Raw genomic sequence first — 23913 nt, forward strand, 5'->3', positions numbered from 1 at the left:
GTGACAACATGAAATGCACAAACATATTTATTATGGGTGTCCCAGAGGGAGAAGAGAGGCAGAAAGGGGCAGAAAGAACAATAGAAGAAATAATCACTGAAAAATTCCCAATTCTTATGAAAGACAAATTAGAGATTCAAGAAGTATAGTGCACCCCAAACAGAACAGATCCCAATAGACCTACTCCAAGGCACTTACTGATCAAATTGTCCAATGTCAAAGACAAAGAGAGAATTCTGAAACCAGCAAGAGACAAGCAATCCATCACATACAAGGAAAGCTCGATAAGGCTGTGCACAGATTTCTCCGCAGAAACCATGGAGGCAAGAAGATAGTGGTATGATATATTTAACATACTGAAAGAGAAGAAATGCCAACCCAGAATTCTATATCCAGCAAAATGGTCTTTCAAAAATGAGGGAGAGATTAAAATATTTTCAGAGAAACAGACACTAGAGGGTTTGTGAATATGAGACCAGCGCTACAGGAAACACAAAAGGGAGTGCTACAGGCTGATAGGAAAAGACAGGAGAAAGAGGTTTGGAGAACAGTGTAGAAATCAAGATTATCAGGAAGGGTAAAAGGAGAGAGAGGAAAAAGTAAGACATGACATATAAAATCCAAAAGACAAAATAATAGAAGAAAGTACTGCCCTTACAGTAATAACACTAAATGCTAATGGATTAAACTCCCCAATAAAAAGACACACACTGGCAGAATGGATTAAAAAACAGGACCCATCTATATGCTATCTACAAGAAACTCACCTTAGACACAAGGACAAAAATAGGTTGAAAGTGAAAGGTTGGAAAAAGATATTTCATGCAAAGAGCAACCAGAAAAAAGCAGGAGTAGCTATATTAATATCAAGTAGACTTCAAAAGTAAAACAATTAAAAGAGACAAAGAAGGACACTATATATTAATAAAAGGGTCAATTCATCAAGAAAATACAACAATGATAAACATTTATGCACCAAGCCAGAGTGCCCCAAAATTCATGAGGCAGACACCGAGAACACTGAAAGGAGAAGTAGATAACTCCACAATAATAGTCAGAGACTTCAATACACTGCTCTCATCAATGGACAGAACATTTAAACAGAGGATCAATAAGGAAATGGAGATGATGAATTGTATGATAAATGAACTAGACTTGACAGACATTTGTAGAACACTACACCCCACAACAGCAGGGTACACATTCTTCTCAAGTGCTCATGGAACATTTTCTAGGATAGACCACATGCTGGGTCACAAAGCAAGCCTCAACAAATTTAAAATATTAATATCATAAAAAACACTTTCTCCAACCATAATGTAATGAAGTTGGAAATAAATAACAGGCAGAAGACTGAAAAATTCACAAATGTATGGAGACTAAACAACACACTCTTAGAAAACCAGTGGGTAAAGGGAGAAATTAGTAAATATCTCGAGGCAAATGACAATGAAAACACAACATATCAAAACTTATGGGATGCAGTAAAGGCAGTGCTGAGAGGGAAATTTATTGCCCTAAATACCTATATTAAAAGAGAAGAGAGAGCAAAAATTGGGGAATTAAATGTCCACCTGGAGGAACTAGAGAAAGAACAGCAAATAAACCCCAAAGCAAACAGAAGGAAAGAAATAACAAAGATCAGAGCAGAAATAAATGAAACTGAGAACAGGAAAACAATAGAGAGAATCAACAAAACCAGAAGCTGGTTCTTCAAGAAAGTCAACAAAATTGATGGATCCTTAGCTAGGCTAACAGAAAAAAAAGAAAAAAAAAAAAAAAAAGAGAGAGAGAGAGAGAGAGAGAGAGAGAGAGCGAGAGCACGCGCAGATGCAAATAACTGCAATCAGAAATGGGAAGGAAACATAACTACTTACCCTGCAGAAAAAAGGAGATAATGAGAAGATACTAAGAACAAGTATATGCTAATAAATGGACAACTTACACAAAATGGACAACTTCCCAGAAAAGCATAAACAACCAACACTGACCTGAGAAGAAATAGAGGACCTCAACGAACCAATCACAAGCAAAGAGATTGAGTCAGTCATCAAAAAGCTCCCAAAAAAGAAAAGCCCAGGACCAGATGGCGTCACATGTGAATTCTACCAAACATTCAAGAAAGAATTAATACCAATCCTGCTCAAACTCTTCAAAAAAATTGAAGAGGAGGGAAAACTACCCAACTCATTCTATGAAGCCAACATCACCCTAATACCAAAATCAAAGATACTACAAAAAAAGAAAATTATAGACCAATCTCTTTAATGAATATAGATACAAAAATCCTCAACAAAATACTCGCAAGTCAAATCCAGCAGCACATCAGAAGAATTATACGCCACGACCAAGTGGGGTTTATTCCAGGTATGCAAGGCTGGTTCTACATAAAAAAATCAATTAATAATACACCACATCAATAAATCAAAGCAAAAGAAACACATGATCATCTCAACTGATGCAGAAAAGGCATTTGACAAAATTCAACATCCTTTCTTGATGAAAACACTTCAAAGGATAAGAATAGAAGGGAACTTTCTCAATATGATAAAGGCAATATATGAAAAACCCACAGCTAACATCATTCTCAATGGAGAGAGACTGAAAGCTTTCCCTCTAAGATCTGGAACAAGACAGGGATGCCCACCATAACCATTGTTATTCAACATTGTGCTGGAAGTTCTAGCTAGAGCAATCAGGAAAGAAAAAGAAATAAAAGGCATCCAAATTGGAGAGTAAGAAGTAAACTTTTCACTGCTTGCAGATGACATGATTCTATATGTAGAAAATCCAGAAAAATATACAGCAAAGCTATTAGAGCTAATCTATGAATACAGCAAAGTGGCAGGCTACAAGATCAACATGCAAAAATCCAGAAAAATATACAGCAAAGCTATTAGAGCTCATCTATGAATACAGTAAAGTGGCAGGCTACAAGATCAACAAGCAAAAATCTGCAGTGTTCTTATACACAAGTAATGTGCAAACAAAAGAATCAAGTATTTAGGAATAAACTTAATGAAGGCCACAAAAGACCTATACAAAGAAAATTACAAGAAACTGCTAAAAGAAACAGAACAGGACCTAAAAAAATGGAAGAACATACCGTGTTCATGGATCGGAAGACTGAATATAATTAAGATGTCAACTCTACCTAAAGTGATCTATAGATTCAATGCACTACCAATTAAAATCCCAACAACTTACTCTGCAGAAATAGAAAACCAATAACCAAATTTATTTGGAAGGGCAAGGTGTCCTGAATAGCCAAAAATCTCTTGAGAAAGAGAACGACTGAAGCATATTACAAAGCTACAGCATATTACAAAGCTACAGTGATCAAAACAGCATGGTGATCAAAACAGCATGGTACTGGCATAAGGACAGAAATACTGACCAATGGAATCAAATTGAGTGTTCAGAAACAGACTCTCACATCTACAGACAATTGATCTTTGATAAGGCAGTCAAGCCAAATCAACTGGGACAGAGCAGCCTCTTCAATTAATGGTGTTTGGAGAACTGGATATATTTAATTTATTGGAATAGCTAGAAGTAAATACCTGAAACTACCAAACTCCAACCCAGTAGCCTTGACTCTTGAAGATAATTGTATAACAATGTAGCTTACAAGGTGTGACAGTGTGATTGTGAAAACCCTGTAGATTGCACTCCCTTTATCCAGTGTATAGATGGATGAGTAGAAAAATAGGAAGAAAACCCAAATGAAAAACAGGATGGGATGGGGGGGGTGATTTGGGTGTTCTTTTTTTATTTTTATTTTTCACTCTGATTCTGATTCTTCCTGGTGTAAGGAAAATGTTCAAAAATAGATTGAGGTGATGAATTCACAACTATAGGATGGTACTGTGAACAGCTGATTGTACACCACTGATGACTGTATGGTATGTGAATATATCTCAATAAAACTCAATTAAAAAAATAAATGTAAGTGGTCTAAATACACTAAACAAAAGATAAGATTTCAGGAAACAAATACAAGAGACATTTACATTTTAAATACTATGACAAGAAAGGATGAAATTAAAATGATGGAAAAAGTTACATCATGCCAAATACCAACCAAAAGTGTTATAGTAATACTAGATGAAACAACATAGACTCTAAGGAAAGAATTATTATTAGGGATTCAAAATATTTTATAATCTTGAAAGGGTCAATTCAATAAGAAGATTTAAAAATATTTTTAAATACCCAGGAACATAGTTACAAAAATATATAAAGTGAAAAGGGAAAGAAGTAAAAGGAGAAAGAGATGAATCCACATCATGGTTGGAGATTTTTGCATACCTCTCTCAGTCACTGATAGGTAAGCACACAAAATAAAACCAATAAAAATACAGAATATAGGAACAACAAAGTAAACAAACTTGTCCTAATGTGTGTGTATATTATATACACACAATGCTAAACCCAATTATATATTATACACAGTGCTAAACCCAATTATATATTATACACACAATGCTAAACCCAATCACTGCAGACCTTTTAGGTGCAAATGTAACAATTACCAAAATAGACAATATACTGGGCCACAAAGCAAGTATCAGCAAATTTTAACTAACTGAAATCATACACAGGAAAAAAAAATCAAGTACTTTCCTGCTTTTTCTATATGAATTACATCACTGCATAACTAAATAGAAAGGAGCAAGCACCTCTTTATAATAGTATTCAAGGTAATAAAAGAAAAATAAATAATATAATTAGAATATCACCATTTTGCAATCTCAGATTAATACATTTAAACACAGGGAATCAACAACTGCTAACATCACAAAAAGAGAAATGATAATATTAGAGAAGGTAACAAAACTGGACAATGGGTGCTAGTTACTAACTATCAAGATCCATTATAGATCTATAATAATAACAGGGTAGAATAAGAATAGACAAACTCACCAATGAACAAAATGAAGTGTCCAAAAGCAGATACAAACACCTATTGGTCATTTGAATTAATTATACCATAGGCAACACTACAGTGCAGAGGGGAAAGGATCATTAGATCAGTGGGATATTCTAATAGGGAAACAATCATTCAGGGGACCCAACCACACACCCTACATAAAACTCAAATGTAGAAGTAATAAAGGTGAAACAATAAAACTTTAATAAGAGCATGTTCCAGTTTGCTAATGCTGCTTTATGCAAAATACCAGAAATGGATTGGCTTTTATAAAGGGGGTTTATTTAGTTACAATGTAACAGTCTTAAGGCCATAAAGTGTCGAAGGTAACGCATCAACAATCAGGTACCTTCACTGGAGGATGGCCAATGGCATCCAGAAAACCTCTGTTAGCTGGGAAGGTGTGTGGCTGGGGTATGCTCCAAGTTCTGGTTTCAAAATGGCTTTCTCCCAGGACGTTCCTCTCTAGGCTACAGCTCCTCAAAAACGTTGCTCTCAGTTGCTCTCCAAAATGTCACCCACAGCTGCTCTGTGCTCCTTCTGTCTGTGAATTACTTTATAGGACTCCAGTGATCCAATTAACACTACCCTGAATCCGCCGTGTAACATCTCCATGGAAATTATCCAATCAAAGGTCTCCCCACAGTTGATTGAGTCATGTCTCCATGGAAACACAGAAGGATTCCAATCTAATCAACACTAATACATCTGCCCTCACAAGATTCCATCAAAGAACATGGAGTTTTGGAGGACATAATACATCCAAACTGGCACAGAGCACATAGTACTTCTTTGTGATCTTAGAGTAAACAAAGCTTTCTTTAATAGGGGACTAAGCACTTACTGTAATAAAAGAAAATGAAGAAAGACTATTTTTTAAAACTAACAACTTCGGCTCATTGAAAGATAATATTAAGAGGCAAAAAGGACAAGTCACACAGTGGAAGATGTTTGCAAAATATTTGACAAAGGACTTACATCCAGGGTATCCAAAGAATTTCTACATATCAGTAAGAAAAAGAGACAATAGAAAATAGGTAACAGATTTTAACAGACACTTCACAAAGAGTTATACAAATAGTAAACATATATAATGGTCAACACAATTATTCATCTGGAAAATGCAAATTAAAACTGCCATTCAAAATTGGTACACACACAGAATGGCTAAAATGAAAGAGAAATATGAAGTGTTATGAAGGTGAGAAGCAACTGAAATTCTCATACACGTGATGGTAGAAGAAATTCATACACATATTAAAGCTAAACATATGCATACCCTATGACTCATCATTTTCAATTAACAGAAATAGACACATGTGAACCAAAAGATATGTACAAAGATGTTCATAAAAGCACTATTAGAAAAATCTCCAAAATGGAAATTATTTGAAAGCCTATTAATAGTTGAATGAATATAAATATATTGTGGTATATTCACATCATCAAATATAATACGCCAATAATAATAAATGACCTAGAATTATACAGAACATCGAGGATGAATCTCACAAATACGAAACGTGAAAATGAGTAAGATACAAAAAATACTGCTTAAAATTCATTTTAAATGTGACACAAAGGCAGGAAGAAGGGCTACCTATAGAAATGGGAGAAAGGAATGGAAAGGAACACAAGAAGGAGTGTGTTTCTGGCATAGTGACATTGTTCTATTTCTTAATTTGGGTTCCAGTTAGATAGGTATGTTCACATTGTGAAAATTCAGTGAATTGTTCAGTTTTGCTATAGCCACACTTAAAAAAATAGTTTAATTAAAATATATTCACATACCATACAATTTACCTATTTAAAGTGTACAATTCAATGTGCTTTTTTTTAGTACACTGACAGAGTTTTGCAATCATTACCACAGATTTAGAACACTTAAATCACCCCCAAAATTTATCCCATACCCATTACCAGTCATTCCCCCTTTACCTCCTGAGTCTCCTTCCCAGCTGTTGGCAAACACTAATCTACTTTCTGCCTCTACAGATTTGCCTATTTTGGACATTTCATATAAACAGAATCATATAATATATGGTCTTTTGTTTCTGGCTTCTTTAACTCAGCATGATGTTTTCAATGTTCATCCATGTTGTAGCATGTATCTGCACTTAATTTCTTTTTAAGGCAGAATAATATTCTATTGTATGGATAAGCCACATTTGGTTTATCCATTCATCAGTTGACAGATATTTGAGTTGTTTCCACTTTTTAATTATTATGACTAACGCTGCTATGAACATTCATGTACATAACTTCTCTTGGGTATAAGCCTATGTGATGGTTAGGTTCATGTGTCAGCTTGGCCAGGTGACCCAGCTGTCTGGTCAAGCAAACACTAGCCTAACAATTGCTGTGAGGATGTTTGAGGCTGGTTGATAAACCAACAGGCTGGTTTATTGGATCATCAGTCAATTGACTGCAGCTGTGACTGATGACTCATCAAAGGGCGTGCCTTCCACAATGAGAGAATGCAATTGGCTGGATTTGATCCAATAAATCAGTTGAAGACTTATAAGCAAGACAGACAGAGGACCTTCACCTCTTCTTCGGCTGCCCAGTGAAGCATTTCCTGAGGAGTTCGTCGAAGTTGCCGGTTCGTTTCCTGAGGAGTTCATCGAACACGTTCGTCGAAGATCCCAGTTCACTGCCTGAGGAGTTCGTCAAAGTTGCCGGTTCGTTTCCTGAGGAGTTCATCAGACATCTTCCTTGGAGTTGACAGTTTGTTGATGGCTCTACAGAATTTGGACTCGTGCATACCCACAGTTGCGTGAGTCACTTTTACAATTTGATAATCAGAGACACCTCTCATTGATTCTGTTTCCCTAGAGAACCCTAACTAATACAGCCTAGGACTGGAATTGCTGGGTCATATGATGAATCTACATTTAATCTTTTGAGAAACAGCCAAACTGGTTTCCCAAGCAACTGTACCATTTCACAATTCCAACAGTGGCGAATGAGGGTTCTAATTCTTCACATCCTTTCCAACACTTGTTAACTGTGTTTATGATTATAGTCATTCTAATGGGTGTGAAATGGCATCTCATAGTGGGTTTGATGTGCATTTACCTAATGGCTAATGATGCTGATCATCTGTTCACGTGCTTAGTGGCTATTTGCTTATCTAGTCTGAACAAATGTGTATTCAAGTACTTCGCCCATTTTTTGGGTTATCTGACTTTCCATTGTTGAATTGTAAGAGTTCTTTATATATTCTAGATAAAAGTCCCTTAACAGACATGATTTACAAAAACTTTCTCCTATTCTGTGGATTCTTTTCACTTTCTTCATAATGTGTCAGAAGGAGAAAAGTAACTTTAAAGTTATCTATTTCAATTTATCTATTTTTCTTTTGTTTGATGGGTACTTGATGTCATATCTAAGAAAACATCATCTAATCCAAGATCTCAAAGGTTTCCCCTATAATTTCTTCTAAGAGTATAATACTTTTAACTCTTACATTTAGATCTTGGATCCATTTAGAGTTAATTTTTTATATGTTGTAAGGTAGGGGTCCAACTTCTTTCTTTTGCATCTGGAAATCCAGTTATTCCAGCACCATCTGTTCTAAAGGCCATCCTCTACTGAATTTATTTTGCACCTTTGTTAGTGATCAATTGAACATATTTGCATGAGTCTACTTACAGTTTCTCTATTTTGTTCTATTGACTTGTTTATCTCTTCATCAATACTCTACCATCTTGATTACTATAGCTTCATAGTAAGCCTTATTAATGGGTAAAGTGATTCCTCCCACTTTATTCTTCTCCCTTAAAACTGTTTTAGCCATTCTAGATTCTATACCCTTAAAAATAAATTTAGAATAAGTTATGTATATCTATAAAAAAACCTCACTTGGGATTAGGAATTTCATTAAATATATAGATCATTTTGGGGAGAATTGACATATTTACTATGTGTTTCCCAATCCATGGACATGGTATGTCTCTCAATTTCCTTAAGGGCCATTTATTTCTTTTCTCAGTATTTTGTAGTTTTCTGAATATGGATATGTATGCATGTTCTTAAGTGCATACCAAAGTTATAATTTTCTTTGGGGAAATTATAAATGGTATTGTTTTGAATATCAGTTTCCAAATATTTGTTGTTAGTATATAGAAATGAAATTGATTTTTGTGTATGTGTGTGTATCTTGTATCCTCCAAAGTAGAAGAACTTATCAGTCCTAGCATTTTTGTTTTGTAAATTTCTTTTTCTACATAGACAATCATGTCATTTGCAAATGGTTGCATTTTATTTTTCTCTTTCTAAACTGTGTATCTTTTAATACTTTTTCTTGTCATTATTGTGCTACCTAGAACTTATAGTATTAGGTTGAATAAAAGTGGGGAAGTAGACTTCCTTGCCTTGTTCCAGAAGTTAGAGGGAAAGCATTTAATCTTTAATGATTAAGTATGATGTTAGCTGTATATGCTCTTTATAAAGTAGAGGTAGTTTTCCTTCATTCTAGTTTTCTGACAATCTTTATCATGAACAGGTTTTTGATTTTGTCATATGCCTTCTCTGTCTGAATTGACATGATTATATGAATTTTTTTTGTTAGCCTGTTGATATGGCAAATTACACTGATTACTGTTTGAACGTTGAGCTAGCTTTGCATGGTTTGAATAAACCCCATTTAATCGTAGTGTAGAATTCTTCTCATACATTTTTGGATTTGATTTGGTAATATTTTGTTGAGGACTTCTCATCCAAGTTCATGAGAAATGTTGATTTACAGTTTTCTTTGTTCGTACTGTCCTTGCCTGGTGTTGATATCAGGGTACTATTAGCCTCATAAAATGAGGTGGGAAATGTTTCCTCCTCTTCTATTTTCTCGAAAAGTTTGAGTAAAGTTAATGTTAATTCTTCTTTGAATGTTTAGTGGAATCCTCCGGAGAAACCAACTGGGTTCAGAGACTTTTTTGGGGAGATTTTAAATTACAAATTCAATTTCTTTAATGGCTACAAGACTATGCAGATTGTCTATTTTATCTGATTAGTTTTAACAGTTTGTGACTTTTGAGGAATTGATCCATTTCTTCTAAGTTGTTCAACTTATGAGTATAAAGTTTTTCATAGTATTTCCTAATTACCCGTTTCATTACTGATACTGATGATTGTGTCTTCTCTTCATTATCTTTACCAGCCTTGCAAGAGTTTTACCAATTTTATTGAATTTTTAAAAAAACCAACTTTTTATTTCACTGATTTTCTCTATTGTTTTCCTGTCTTCAATTTCATTGATTTCAGCTCTTAATTCATTATTTCCTTTCTTCTGCCTGCCTTGATATTTTGCTTTTCTTTTTCTTGTTTCTTGAGGGAAAATCTTATAGAGTTGAGAACTTTCTTTTTTCCAAGGTAAGCATTTAGTGTTATAATTTCTTTTTTCTCTCAGACTTGTTTTAGTTGCTTTCCAGAATTTTTTATGTGTTGTATCTTTATTTTCATTTGGTTGTATGTATTTTTCTAAATTTTTGTTGAGATTTCCTCTTTGAGAAATGGATTATTTATTAGTTTATTTTTCTTTTATGTCCATGTGTTTGGAGTTTTCCTTTTATCTTTGTGTTACTGATTTCTAGTTTGATTCCAATATAGACAGAGAACATATTCTCTGATTTCAATATATATACATAATATCAAAGTCTATTGGTATTGACATTTTACCACTTCAAGTGAAATGTAAAACCTTACTTCCATTTAGGAACCTTTACTCTCCCACTTTAAAAATATGATTGTGTTAACTATTTACTCTACATTTATAGAGTACTACATCATAAGGTGTTATATTTTTTGCTTCAACCTTCAAACATGATTTAAGAAAATCATGAAAAAAGACAATCTATTATTTACTTCTACATATACCCATTCTGATGTTCTTCACACCTTTCTGAATTTTCAAATCTTGTGTTATCATTTATTTTCTCTTTAGAGAAGTTATTTAAACATTCTTTCAGGGTAGGTTTTCTACTGAAAAATTCTTTTAGTTTTCCCTTGTCTGAGTGTGACCCTAATTTTTGCTTCATTCCTAAAGGGTATTTTTACTGGATATAGGATTTGCTGTTGACAGATCTTTCTTTCAGCTCTTGAAAAATGTTGTGCCATTTCTTTCTGTTATCCATGGTTTCAGATATGATATCCATTGCCGTTCAAATTGGTGTTCTCATATAGTAATGCTATTATTTCTCTCTAGTTACTTTCAAGATTTTTTTCTTTGTCTTTAGTTCTCAGAAGTTTAATATGATGTGTCTTGGGATGGATTTGTATGGGTTTATCCTTCTGGGGTTTGCTCAGCTCCTTGAATATGTAGGTTTATGTCTTCTGCAAAATTTGGGAAGTTTACAGCCATTATATCTTCAAATATTTTTTTTCAGCTCTGCCCTCCTTCTCCTTTCCCTCAGGAACTTGATAATACCAATGTTAACTCTTTTGTTATTGTTTCGCAAGTCCTGAGACTCAATTCAGGTGTTTAATCTATTTACCTTTTATTATTCAGATTCAGTAAATTCTACTGACATGTCCTCAAGTTCAATGATTGTATCCTCTGTAATCTCTACTCTACTATTGTGTCTATCCTATGATATTTACATATGTTATTATATTTTTCTGTTTCATCATTTCCATTTGTTTTCATTTTGTAACTACTATTTCTTTGCTAAGGTTATCTATACTATAACTTGTTTCAAGATAATTCATAATTGCTTGTTAAAACATTTTTATGAAGGCTGCTTTAAAAAATCTGTCAGATAATTCAAAAATCTGATTCATCTTGGTATGGGCATCTGTTGATTGTCTCTTCTCACTGAGATCTTCCTGTGAAAGTGGGGTACCACCTTGCTCCAAATCATGGATGCTAGGTGAGGGTGGAGGCTCAATACCCTGCTGGGCCCAGCTGCTACCAAAGAAGGCAGAAGTATATGGTTGATTCATACTGAGAGTGGAATACTGACTGGTCCTGTCATTCAGTCTCATTTATGCCACCTTGGGATGGAGGCTCACCTCCCCACTAAACCCCACTGACACAGGAGAGGGAGGGTTGAAGCAGAATGGTGACTAGCCCCACCTCCCACTGCCTTGTTTAGTCCCAGTGGTGCTAGGTAGGGATGGAGGTCCATCTTGTCACTGGACCCCACTGACCCTACCCAGCTGGAGGAATTGGAGCACAGCCTGTTTCTGCCAAGTGGGTATTGGAAGATCAGCTCCCTATTTGGTCCCATCTTCCAGCAGGGGAACTGGAGCAGTGCTTGCTCTGCCAGGTGGAAGACAGAAGATTAGCCCGTTCAGCCTTTCCAACATTACCAGGCAAGAGATCTGGAGTTTTGCCACCTGCTTGCGTTGGGAGAAATGAGGGAGGGTGAGGTGGGGTGAAGTAGAAGATCAGCTCTCTGAATGGCCCCACTGAAATTGTGTGTGTGTTTGTGTGTGTGTGTTTGTGTGTGCTTAGTTTTTCCATTCATGTTTTGATGGATTTGGGCAGGTATCACCAAAAAGTTTTTCTGTTTTGTTAGGATACCCTTTCCCAGTCCTTTGGTTAGAGGGAACAAGATTTTCTAGCTTTGTGTCTGTGCCTGTTGGCAGTTTTAGGTTGGAGACTTCTTCAACATCCTGTCTAGAATATATGAGAGGCATGTCATTCCTTAAATCCTGAGGTGCTTAGGCAGTCTGATTTCTACTTTCCACCAAGCAGGCTTATTATGTTTTATTTTTGTAATGTCTGGGATATTTTACTTGTAAGAGGAAGGATCTGGGAGGAAATAAGCTACTACAACTTGGCTGGAACCAGAAGTCTCTTCAGTAGGAATACTTTTGAAACTTGACAAACTGTGTGTAAATATTATCTAGAATAATTAACACATGATCCAACAGAATAAAAAAGAAAAATGGCACAGGCCAAAACAAAGCACTATAACCAAAATAGTACAATGATGGCAAAGCAAAAAATAAATATATCAATGGAACAAAAGTTCAAGAAAAGACAGATTTATGTATTCATGTGTATCTAGGCATATGAAAATTTAATATGTGATAAATGAGGCAATTCAAACAATTGGGGAAAGTATGGGGTTTTCAATAAATTTGGTTGGGAAAAGAAAGATGTATTTGGAAAAATCATGCTAGTTTAATCATCATATATATATATAAATAATTTTATACCAAAATAAATTACAGACAGATTAAGAATAAATATTTAAATATGTATAATACATATATTGAAATACATCCAAGGTAGTACTGTATATTGGCAATAACTACTTTGAAATACAGTTTGATATCATCTAGAAAAGTTGAAAATACATACTCCTTTATTAAAGCCAGGAATTCCATTTTTCAGTATAAACCTCAGAGAACTCATACACATGTGTTCCAGGATGCTTTTACAAGAATAGTTACAGCATCATTTTTCATAATAGCCCCAAATGGAAACAAGGCAAATGTGCATCAACAGTAGGGTGTCTCAATAAATTGTGAAGTATTTTACCGCTATTAAGAACAAAAACAAAGAAAAGCAAAACAAAACAACCTTAGCTACGGGAACCGAAAAGGAAGAATCCCACAGTGTTGAACAAAATGTATACATTATGATTCAATTAACATAAAGTTCAAAAAGAAGTGTGAATATATTATAATATCTAGGGATGTGTACATAGGTGATAAAACTAAAGAAGAGCAAAGAACTAATAATGATAAATACTCAGGATGTTGGTTATATCTCGGGTGGATTACAGGGAATGATTGGGCAGGGAATGTATTTGATCTTCATCCATTAGCCTTTGGCCAAGCAACCATTCACTCTTTTGGGGTGCCAAATATTGTAAAGAATATAATGCTGCTTAATTCAAGCTACATATGAACTAAATAATGATTTTTGGTGCTAGAATCATTGAGAAAGATTACTACATTTGATAAAAGTTGAATTATGTTGAATCATATACCCAGAGATTATCCAACTAAAATGAACATTTATATCTAGGTGTTTCACATTTCCTTTGACCAAAGCCAAAGATTAAATCTGATTTAAGCTGAAAATGCTAATGGTGCCATCAAATGTTGATGAAGTATTTTATAGTAGTTTTTCTCCCAACACCAAAGAATCAGTTCCATATTGTTTAATACCTCAGGCCTCAAACATCTGAAGCTCTTTTGGTTATAACATCAGTAAGTGATGCAAAAAATCACACATTATACGTCATCCATGAATCATATATTTTTTAAAAGGAATTCCCTGAAGGATAACTGTTATAACTCTAGAATTTCAAAAACATAATGAAAAAAAAAACTATTTCTTTAGAGAAAAGTCACTATTTTAAAACAGCCACATTTCTGTTCATTAAACATCTAATTAAAGAATATATTAATCCTCTCATTTTTTGTTGGCCTTCCCAAGGGCTATATCCTCAGCCCTCTGTTAATACCTCTTTTAGCTTTTCTAGGTTATTCTATTCACTAGCATGGCCTCGACTAACTCTTCTATAATGACAAATCCCAATATCAATTACCAGATAGGCTCTCTCTTCTGAGTTCCAGGCCCATTTATCTAAGACTTAACGGACATTTGGTTATCTGAGAGGGGCCTCAAATTCACTAAGTCCGAAACTTATCCTCTTTCTTCTTAAACATATTCCTTTACCATTTTCTCCTTTTCAAATGAATATCAATTCTATCTATTCAGTCTTCCAAGTCAGAAATCCTGTCATATTGAGTTTACCTCTTGGTAATGGTCAGATGTCTTTCCTATGTATTTCCATAGAACATTTTGTTTATCATTATCACAACACATTATATCATTGTATTATATGATGGAGTTCCTTTAAGGTAGATGGATTTCAATTCTATATCCTTTATATAAATGCTACCTACAGTTTCTAGAGTTAATATTTTTCTGAATTATTATAAAATGTATTTCAAGAAGTAAGATATCCATGTTATTTTGACCCTTTAAGAATGCTTGATTATATTTTTGGCAAGTTATTACTGAACCTAAAACAATTAATTTCAACAACTTCACCTTTTAGTCATTTCCATTTCCTCATTTGAAAATGAGGGATCTGAACTAGACTTAAGTGTTCTTCTAGCCAAAATATTTATGAATTTATATCAAGTTGGAATGAGTCTCTTGACTTTATTTTGATGCTAGAATATAATTATCATATTATTCCCTGATGTTGACAACACATTAAAACATCTGACATATTGAATTTAATAGTGTGTCACATAAGGATCAATAGGCTTAACTGAATTAAAAATGCAAACAAATTAAAGAACAATTTCTGAGATTTGAATTCATTGAATTTGATATTGAGAAGTTTAAATCAAATCAAGTTTAATGATTTGGTGAGAACTTTACATGCCATTGTTAACCTAACTCAGTATTGTTTATTTATCCTTGGCTATTCCTACCTAATTGTTAAATTTTATTTATGGACTAGATAGCAATTTCAGTTCTACTTTTGGACAAGGGCAACATATTATGCCAGAAGATTAACATTCCATAGTACTTAGTAAAATATTAGAGACAGAAGAATGGAGTAATGCTCTCATTTTCAAAACTTAAGATCATTTTTCATTCATTGTAATGAAAATTTTTAATTAAAGTTGACATTGTGTTTTTAAAGGAACAAGGAAGTATTTACTAAAAGGCTGATATAATTTATAATCAGGGAAGGTTTAAAGAAAAATGGAATTACAAGTTAAAAAGATGATCTATTATGCATGTTAATACTTCCAAACTGTTTTCTCAAGCAGGTTTTCAATTAATTGCACAGGAAAGGGTTCCTTTTTGATTCTCCTAATATTTTTCTCAGAACTGCATTGCTATTGGTAGATGAAATCTGATGGCGACTGTCTGACAAAATTTTCTTAAAAATCCCAGTAAGGTAACTGGGATTTAAGTAATGTCTATACACCCCAAAACATTCAATGGTATAAAGAAAAATCAACTCTTCCTCCACCTCCCACCAGGATACTAAGTCTTTGTAAAGGTGAAAATGCCATACTATACCTTGATTTCTTCTACTTCGTCTGGTACTATCTTGTATGCTGATATAGTCCCACCCAACCTGAAATTGGGAGAAGAAAATATTCTCAAAACCAGTAGTAGTGTATTTTTAAAATATGGAAGATTTATGCCATTAGCATCAGAATGACACCAGCAATTACCCAATGTCAACCCCAATAACCACGGAGGAAAAATAACCATTTTGTGCTTAAGTTTTCCATACTTTAGGTAAAGCGAGGTAGATGATAAATGACTACTGAAAGTGAGATTTTTGAATCATGACTAAACTTCTCTTATTAATGGTTTTAAAGATGTTGATGCTGAACCTATGCTAGATTCTATCACAACTAACATGTATCAAGTACCAATAGCAGTCGTGGTATTTGCTTATTTTAAAAAATAATTTAAACAGGGAGTTGAAGTGATGTGTACAACCAGCACTGTCCAAGGAAATGAGAGTTTGGGGGTTACAGATAATTTAATCCCTAACATATCGTCTTTGTTTTGAGGCAGTGAGGTCAGTACATGTCATGTTTAACTTTATAAATATTGTTTTTAAAAGGAGTTAAGATTTATATAACATTTATTATGTTTCAGGCATGTCAGATATAATGTCTAACAATTCTCATGACTGCCTCTATTGTGTAAATGGGGAAATTGAAACAGAGATTTTTAATAATTTTTCCCAAGGAAGCAAGGAAGTGAAGGAACTAATTGAGAGGCACATAAGTATAAAACACATACAAGATTTTGAATACTTAGTATGAAAAAAGAATAATTTTTATATTGATTACATGTAGAAATAACATTCTGGATATATTGAGTTAAATAAAATATATTAATAAAAAAATTAATTTCATATTCTTTTTACTTTTAAAATGTGGCCACTAGAAAATTTTAAATTACATATATAACTAGTATTTGTGGCTTCCATTATATTTGTTAGACAGCTGCTCTAGGCTCTTTAGCTCTAAGATTACCCACCTGCCTTTGCTCTAATTCACAGCTTTCAAAGAAATCTTCTAATTACTTATTTGATTTTATAAGTACCTCAAATCAGAAAAGCAAGTACCATAAATAGAGTACTTAAGTATTCTGGATTTTGGATACCTCCCCTCCCCAATGTAATTTAATAAATGACAATATGGTTTCTATCAAAAATAAATTAGTCTAAACAAAAGACTTTGATTGAACAACTCTGCATTTAAACTCTTTAATATTTATTTACAGTTATCATTGCTAATGAAATCAATGTTCAGACCTTGATTTAAGAATTGTTAATAAAAACAAAGTGTCATACTTGAAAGGTGAAAACACTAATTAAATTTTACTTAATTCATGTTATAAAAGGTACACCAGTGGTATGGTACATAAGACCATAATAAGATAACTAATAAAATAACAACAAATAGGTTACTAAAATGAAAAATTACATAACTTTCTGGAATAGGTTTAAAATAGGCATTAAAAATTTTTTTATTGTCAACTGTTAAATTTATTCTTTTAAAAGCTGAGATTCCTGGGATATCAATGAAGACAGAGTAAAAAGGCTACTGAAAACTCTAGGATTGAAATTTATAGCCCTGAACATAAGTTCATCATTTTATTCATTGAGTATACACTATGTAACAGATACAGTCCAGGGCATAAGGATACAGTAGATAATATAAACTAATATTTGTAATATAATGAACTAAGTTTTATAACAGAATTAAGTAGAAGTTATTATAGTGGGGGAAAGAAGGGAGTAAATGACTACTTGGGGATTTTGGGAAAAAGTTTACCAGAAGACAGGCTCTTAAGGATGAGCAACAACTTTCCTTGCAAAAAATGTGGGGTAGAGAGAGGAAGGTATTTCATTTAGAGGAAATTATTTATTTGTAAATGCATGGATACACAGAAATGTGGGGAGCATTTGGAAGACTGCAACTACTTTAGTACAGTTAAAGCATTGGGAATAGGGATAACCAAAATGTAATGCATTTTGTCCTTCAATTTATCTCCTTCTATATTCTCTGTTCAGTCAGTAGAACCATCCACCAAAGTTCAAATCTTGATACAAAATTAATTTATCAATCCAACAATTTAAATAAAAAATTCAGGTAATAATCCATTTCTTTAACAAATATTTATTGAATACCTCCTATTTTACCAGGCACTGTGTAGGTGAAGAAATACAGCTCTGAATAAGTTAGATAAGGTTCCCATGTTCATGACTAAGGCAGACAATAACTAAAAACAAAGTATATAAACAAGGATATTACATGTGGGGTGAGAAGGAAATAAATAAGGTGACAAGAAAGAGAATAACAAGGGGAATTACTTTAGATAAGGGATCAGACAAGGGTTCCTTTGAGGAAATGAACTTTTACTTGAGGCTGAATGATAAAAATACACAAGTCAGGTGTTGTATTAGGGAAAGGATATTCCAAGCAAAATAAAGAGCAAATGCAAAGGCACAGTGGCAACAAAAGATTTGAAATATTTGAGGAACAGAAAGAAAGCTGGGTTGATTGAACCACAGTAAGAGAAGGAGAGAGAGAGAGATATAATATGTTGAAAAGATAAGCAAGATCTAGATAATATAGGTCCTGGTACTTCATAGCAAAGAGTGTAGATATCATTCTAAAAGTAATATGAAGCTACTAAACAATTCAAAGCAGTGAAGTGACATGATCTGATTTCCCAAATATTTTTAAATGTATCTAATTGTTCCTATCTCTCACTATCATTTCTCTAGTTCCTATCCTCATTTGCATAATTTTTCCTAGAAATTATTGAAACTCCCCTCTTCAAATTCATGTCTCAAAAATCATCTTCCACATAGCCGACAGAATGACTTATTTAAAATGCAAACTTAATCATATCCTTTCCCTGCTGAAAGCCGTTCACCCACCAGACAAGTCTTCAGTGAGGCATATAAGGTTCTCTACATGCTGATATACTCTGACCCTTGCCTAACACTCTAACCTCATCTCTTATCACACTCATATTTTATTCTGCAACAACTGGGCTTGTTTTTGTTGTTGTTTGTTTGCTTGTTTGTTTCTCCCCTCTGCACTTTTGCACTTGCCTGCTCTTTTTCTCCTCTCTTTCTGGTTAACTCTTTCCTATTCTTCTGTTAAGACTCAAAAAGTCTTTCTTGGCTATACCAAGCTGGGATAAGAAGCCCCTCATTAATGTTCTCATCGTATACTACATATCTATATTAACATATCACATAATGCTTTGTAAATTTTTGGATGCATATCCTCCCATCACAATCATGATATGAAATGGCTATCATTTATTGATTACTCACAATGGTGGTTTAGAGCTATGTACCCCAGAAAAAAACATTCTTACACTTAATCCATTACAATGGGTGTGAACCCATTGTTAAACAGGACCTTTGATGAGGTCATTTCAGTTAAGGTGTGCTCTATATTAATCAGGATGGGACTTAATCCTATTACTGGAGTCATTTATAAGAAGAATAAAACTCAGGTACAGAGAGAGAAAGCCACAGAGGGAGCAATCAGAAGCTGAAATCAATGGAACACAGAAGAAAAGAGAGAGGCCAGGAAAGGCTTCCATGATCAATGCCACGTGACAGAAAAGCTAAGGACCAAGCATTGCTGGTAGCCAGCTCTAGAACACTAGAATCGTCAGGGAGAAAGTATTGCTTTCATGATGTCTTGATTTGATTTGGACTTTTCCTAGCCTCAAAACTGTGAACCAGTAAATTCCCATTGTTTAAACCAACCCATTGCATGGTATTTGCTTAAACAGTCAAGGAAACTATAACACTCAGGTATTTGCACTTTGCTAAATGCTTTACGTGCACTGTCTCTTTCAACTGCATAATGATCAAAAAGAGGGAGTGCTGACATTTTATAGATTAAAAAACTTAAAGATCAGTCAGGGTGACATGGCTAGTAAAAGGTGCCAGTATTAGAATGCAGGTTAGTCCAACATTAGAGTTACAATTTTAATCATGATGTGATACTGCCTCTTCACTTTTATCTTCAATATGTAGCACAAACACAACGCCTGACATGGTTAAGTGCTCATTAAAAGTTTACTTGAGCTGGTGAACATGAAAAAGAAGTGGACAGGAGTCAATCTGCAGAGGACTTCATATGCTACACTCAGAAAGTGGAGGGGATGAGACTGGAAGAAGGGAGACCAGATTAGAGGAAGAAATTGGCCTGAATTATGACATGAAGAATGGGAACAAAGAGGTGGGTACAGGTACTGAGGCAAGTTAAAATGGTAGAATGGGGAAGACCCAGAGATCAGTTGGTTGGAGTATGACGGGAGGGATAGCAAAAGTCAATCATCAAATTTATTTGGAAAGATAAATAGTATTATTTGGAAAGGAATAGCCAAAAGCATCTTCAAAAAGAACGAAGTTAGAGGGCTCACACTTCATGATTTTAAAACTTATTATAAAGCTACAGTGATCAAAACAGCATGGTACTAACACAAGGATAGATATATAGACCAATGGAATCAAATTTGAGAGTTCTGAAACCAACCCTCATATCTACGAACAATTGATTTTTGACAAGACTGCTAAACCTACTCATTTGGGAAAGAATATTCTCTTCAACAAATGGTGCTGGGAGAGTTAGAATAGAAAATATAGGTTACCAGCGGCTTGGTTGGGGGTAGGGAATGGGGAGTTAATGCTTAAATTTGGGTTGACTGTAAAGTTTTGATAATGGATGGTGGTGATGGTAATACAAGATTGTGAATGCAATTAACAGCACTGAATTATATATGTGAATATGGTTAAAGGGGGAAATTTCAGGTCATATAATGTTTCAAGAATAAAAACTAAAAGAAAAAAACTTAGGACTGTACAATACAAAGAATCCTATTGTAAACAATGGACTATAGTTAATAGTACAATTACAAAAATGTTCTTTCATGAATTACAACAAATGTACCTCACTAATGCAAAGTGTAATTATAGGGTGTATATGGGAACTCTGTATTTTACATATTTTATGCGTTGTATTTCTGTAAACCTACAACTTCTCTAAAAAAAAATATTTTAAAAAGTTAATGTGTCAGTTTGAATGTATTATGTCCACCAAAATGCCATTATCTTTGATGCAATCTTGTGTGGGCAAGCATATTAGTGTTGATTAGATAATTCTTTGAGTGTTCCCATGGAGATGCGACCCACCCAACTGTAGGTGATAACTCTGATTAGATAATTTCCATGGAGGTGTGGCCCCACCCATTCAGTGTGGGCCTTGATTACTGGAGCAGTATATAAGCTCAAACAGAAGGAACCAGCTTGCTACAGCCAAGAGGGACACTTTGAAGAATGCACAGGAGCTGAGAGAGGAGCTGAGAGAGGAGCTGCAGCTTACAGAGACATTCTGGAATTGGCCTTTGAAAGCAGACTTTTGCTCTGGAGAAGCTGAGAGAGGACAAATGCTTCAAGAGTTACTAAGAGTGACATTTTTGAGGAGCTGCAGCCTAGAAAGGCACATCCTGGGAGAAAGCCATTTTGAAACCAAAACTCTGGAGCAGATGCCAGCCACGTGCCTTCCCAGCTAACAGAGGTTTTCCGGATGCCACTGGCCATACTCCGATGAAGGTACCCTATTGTTGATGCATTACCTTGGACACTTTATGGCCTGAAGACTGTAACTATGTAACCAAATAAACCCCCTTTTATAAAAGCCAATCTGTTTCTGGTATTTTGCATCCTGGCAGCATTAGCAAACAGGAACAGTTAAAAAGAAAAAAAAACATATAGGAATAAATTTTGTGGTCTTAGATTAGGCAATGGATTCTTAGATATGACACCAAACGCACAAGCATCAAAAGAAGAAATAAATAGAGACATCATTAAAATGAAAAGAAACATTTGTGCTTCTAAGGACACCATAATAAAGTAAAAAATAATCCACAGAATGGGAAAAAATTCTGCAAATCATTTATCTGATAAGAAACCTGTATCTAAAATATATATAAAAAACTCTTACAACTCAAAAGAGACAAATAATCTGATTAAAAATGGGATTAAGGATCTCATTAGACATTTCTCCAAAGATGATATACAAATGGCCAATAAGCACATGAAAAAGATGCTCATTCTCATTAGTCATCAGAAAAATGCAAATCAAAACCACAAGGAGATATCATTTCAGACTCATTAGGATGGCTACAATAAAAAAGACAATAAGACATATTGACAAGGATGTAGAGAAATTTGAACCCTCATACACTGCTGGTAGAATTGTAAAATGGTGCAGCCCTTTGGAAAAGTCTGGCAGTCCCTCAAAAGGTTAAAAATTGAGTCTCAGGAATTCCACTACTAGCTATATAACCAAGAGAAATGAAAACAGGTCCACACATAAACTTAGACATGGGTTCCATAAGAGCATTATTCATAATAGTAAAAATATAGAAACAACCCCAAAGGCCCATCAACTGAACAATGGATAAACAAAATGCGATCTATCTGTATTAGACATTAATATTGTATCAAGATTAACCTTTCTGTTTTTCAAAACTGTATATGGTTACAGAAAATTAAGTCATATATGGAATTTATTTGGCAATAGAAAGGAATGAAGTACTGATACTTGCTAGGACATGGACTAACCTTGAAACCATTATGCTAAGTGAAAGAAGCCATACACAAAAGATGAAATATTATATGATTCCATTTATAGGAAATTTAAATAGAGAGAAAGTAGATTAGCAGTTGCTAAGGGTTAGGGAAAGGAGTGTAAGGGATAAAATTGGAGGGCATTGCTAATAAGAAATGCGTTTCTTTTAGGGGTTATAAAAGTGTTCTAAAACTGATTATGGTCATGTCTATACAACTCAATGACTATACTAAAAAAAAAAAAAACCACTGAATTGTACACTGTAAACAGGTGAGTTACATAACATGTGAATTATATATCAATAAAGCTGATTTAAAAAAAAAAACCTCTGTTCTCTAACTTTGGCTCTAGCATCTGCCTCATTAACATTATATTTTCCCTTCAAGTAAACTGTATTCTTTTCCCCTCAGGTGGGTTATTCTGCTTTCACTTTTTTGGCTCCTACAACTGGACCCAGAGAAAACATTTAATTAATATTTTTGACTTGGCTTATAAGTAGTTCAAATATATAAGATAACTTTCAAGCAGGAGTTCTTAATTTTGAATACACTAACTCCTGAAATTAACCATATTTAAAAATGCTGTTACATGTGTGCATACAGTTAGTTTTTCACAAGTTTCCTCTTTTAAATGGGATTACTTTCTCTCAGTCACTCTGGCTCAAAAAATCATCTTTGACTCTCTCTCCAATATTTCCCATTTAATCAGTTGCCAAGAAGAACTGACCTCCTCAGAACAATTACAGTTTTGCATTCTCATCCTCTGAATGCATGTCCTTATTTTCTCTATCCCAAATTTCTCCTAATTATCTGCCTACTTTTCAGGGTTGCCTTCCTTTAATACAAGCTTCACACTGTGGCCAGATTCAATTTCCTAAGGCATAGTTTTGATCATGAAACTTCTTCATTCTAATTAATCATTTGTCTTTCTATTGCCCGAAGGATACTGTACAAATATCTTAATGTATTGTGAAAGGTTTCCATGATCAACCAAACCCTATCTAATCAATATTATCATTTTCTTCTTTCCACCCCATTTTGACCAAACTCTTCCTTGCACGGTTGCCATACTTTATTGTTTTTGTGCTTTTGCATATGATATTCCTTCAGCCTAGAACATTCTTTCCTAAACTCTGTATGTTCATATCTTAAATATTCATTATGGTTCAGTTTAAGTGCCATATCTATGAAGTCTCTGCTGCGCTCCATGTGGAAACTTTGCCCCTGTGTGACAATTACACACACCATCTTCTTTAAGATCTTTGTAAGTGGGCATGATGCTCACCCATATTACCTTTCACCTGGCATTTGTGAGTGTGATGGTTAGGTTCATGTGTTACCTTGGCCAGGTGATACTAC

General features: G+C 34.2%; 1 protein-coding gene across 7 annotated transcripts in view; it reads right to left on the reverse strand.

The window, feature by feature from the left end:
• Positions 1-23913, reverse strand: part of GPHN (gephyrin) — a 784704-nt gene that overhangs the window by 442473 nt on the left and 318318 nt on the right. For all 7 annotated transcript variants that reach the window (XM_037832495.1, XM_037832502.1, XM_037832496.1 and 4 more), the window contains exon 3: positions 15942-15999. In XM_037832495.1, coding sequence (XP_037688423.1) covers positions 15942-15999 — 58 coding nt within the window. The remainder of the gene's footprint in view (positions 1-15941; positions 16000-23913) is intronic.

Source organism: Choloepus didactylus, chromosome 4, assembly GCF_015220235.1.
Source record: "Choloepus didactylus isolate mChoDid1 chromosome 4, mChoDid1.pri, whole genome shotgun sequence".
In the NCBI taxonomy this organism is placed as follows: domain Eukaryota; kingdom Metazoa; phylum Chordata; class Mammalia; order Pilosa; family Megalonychidae; genus Choloepus; species Choloepus didactylus.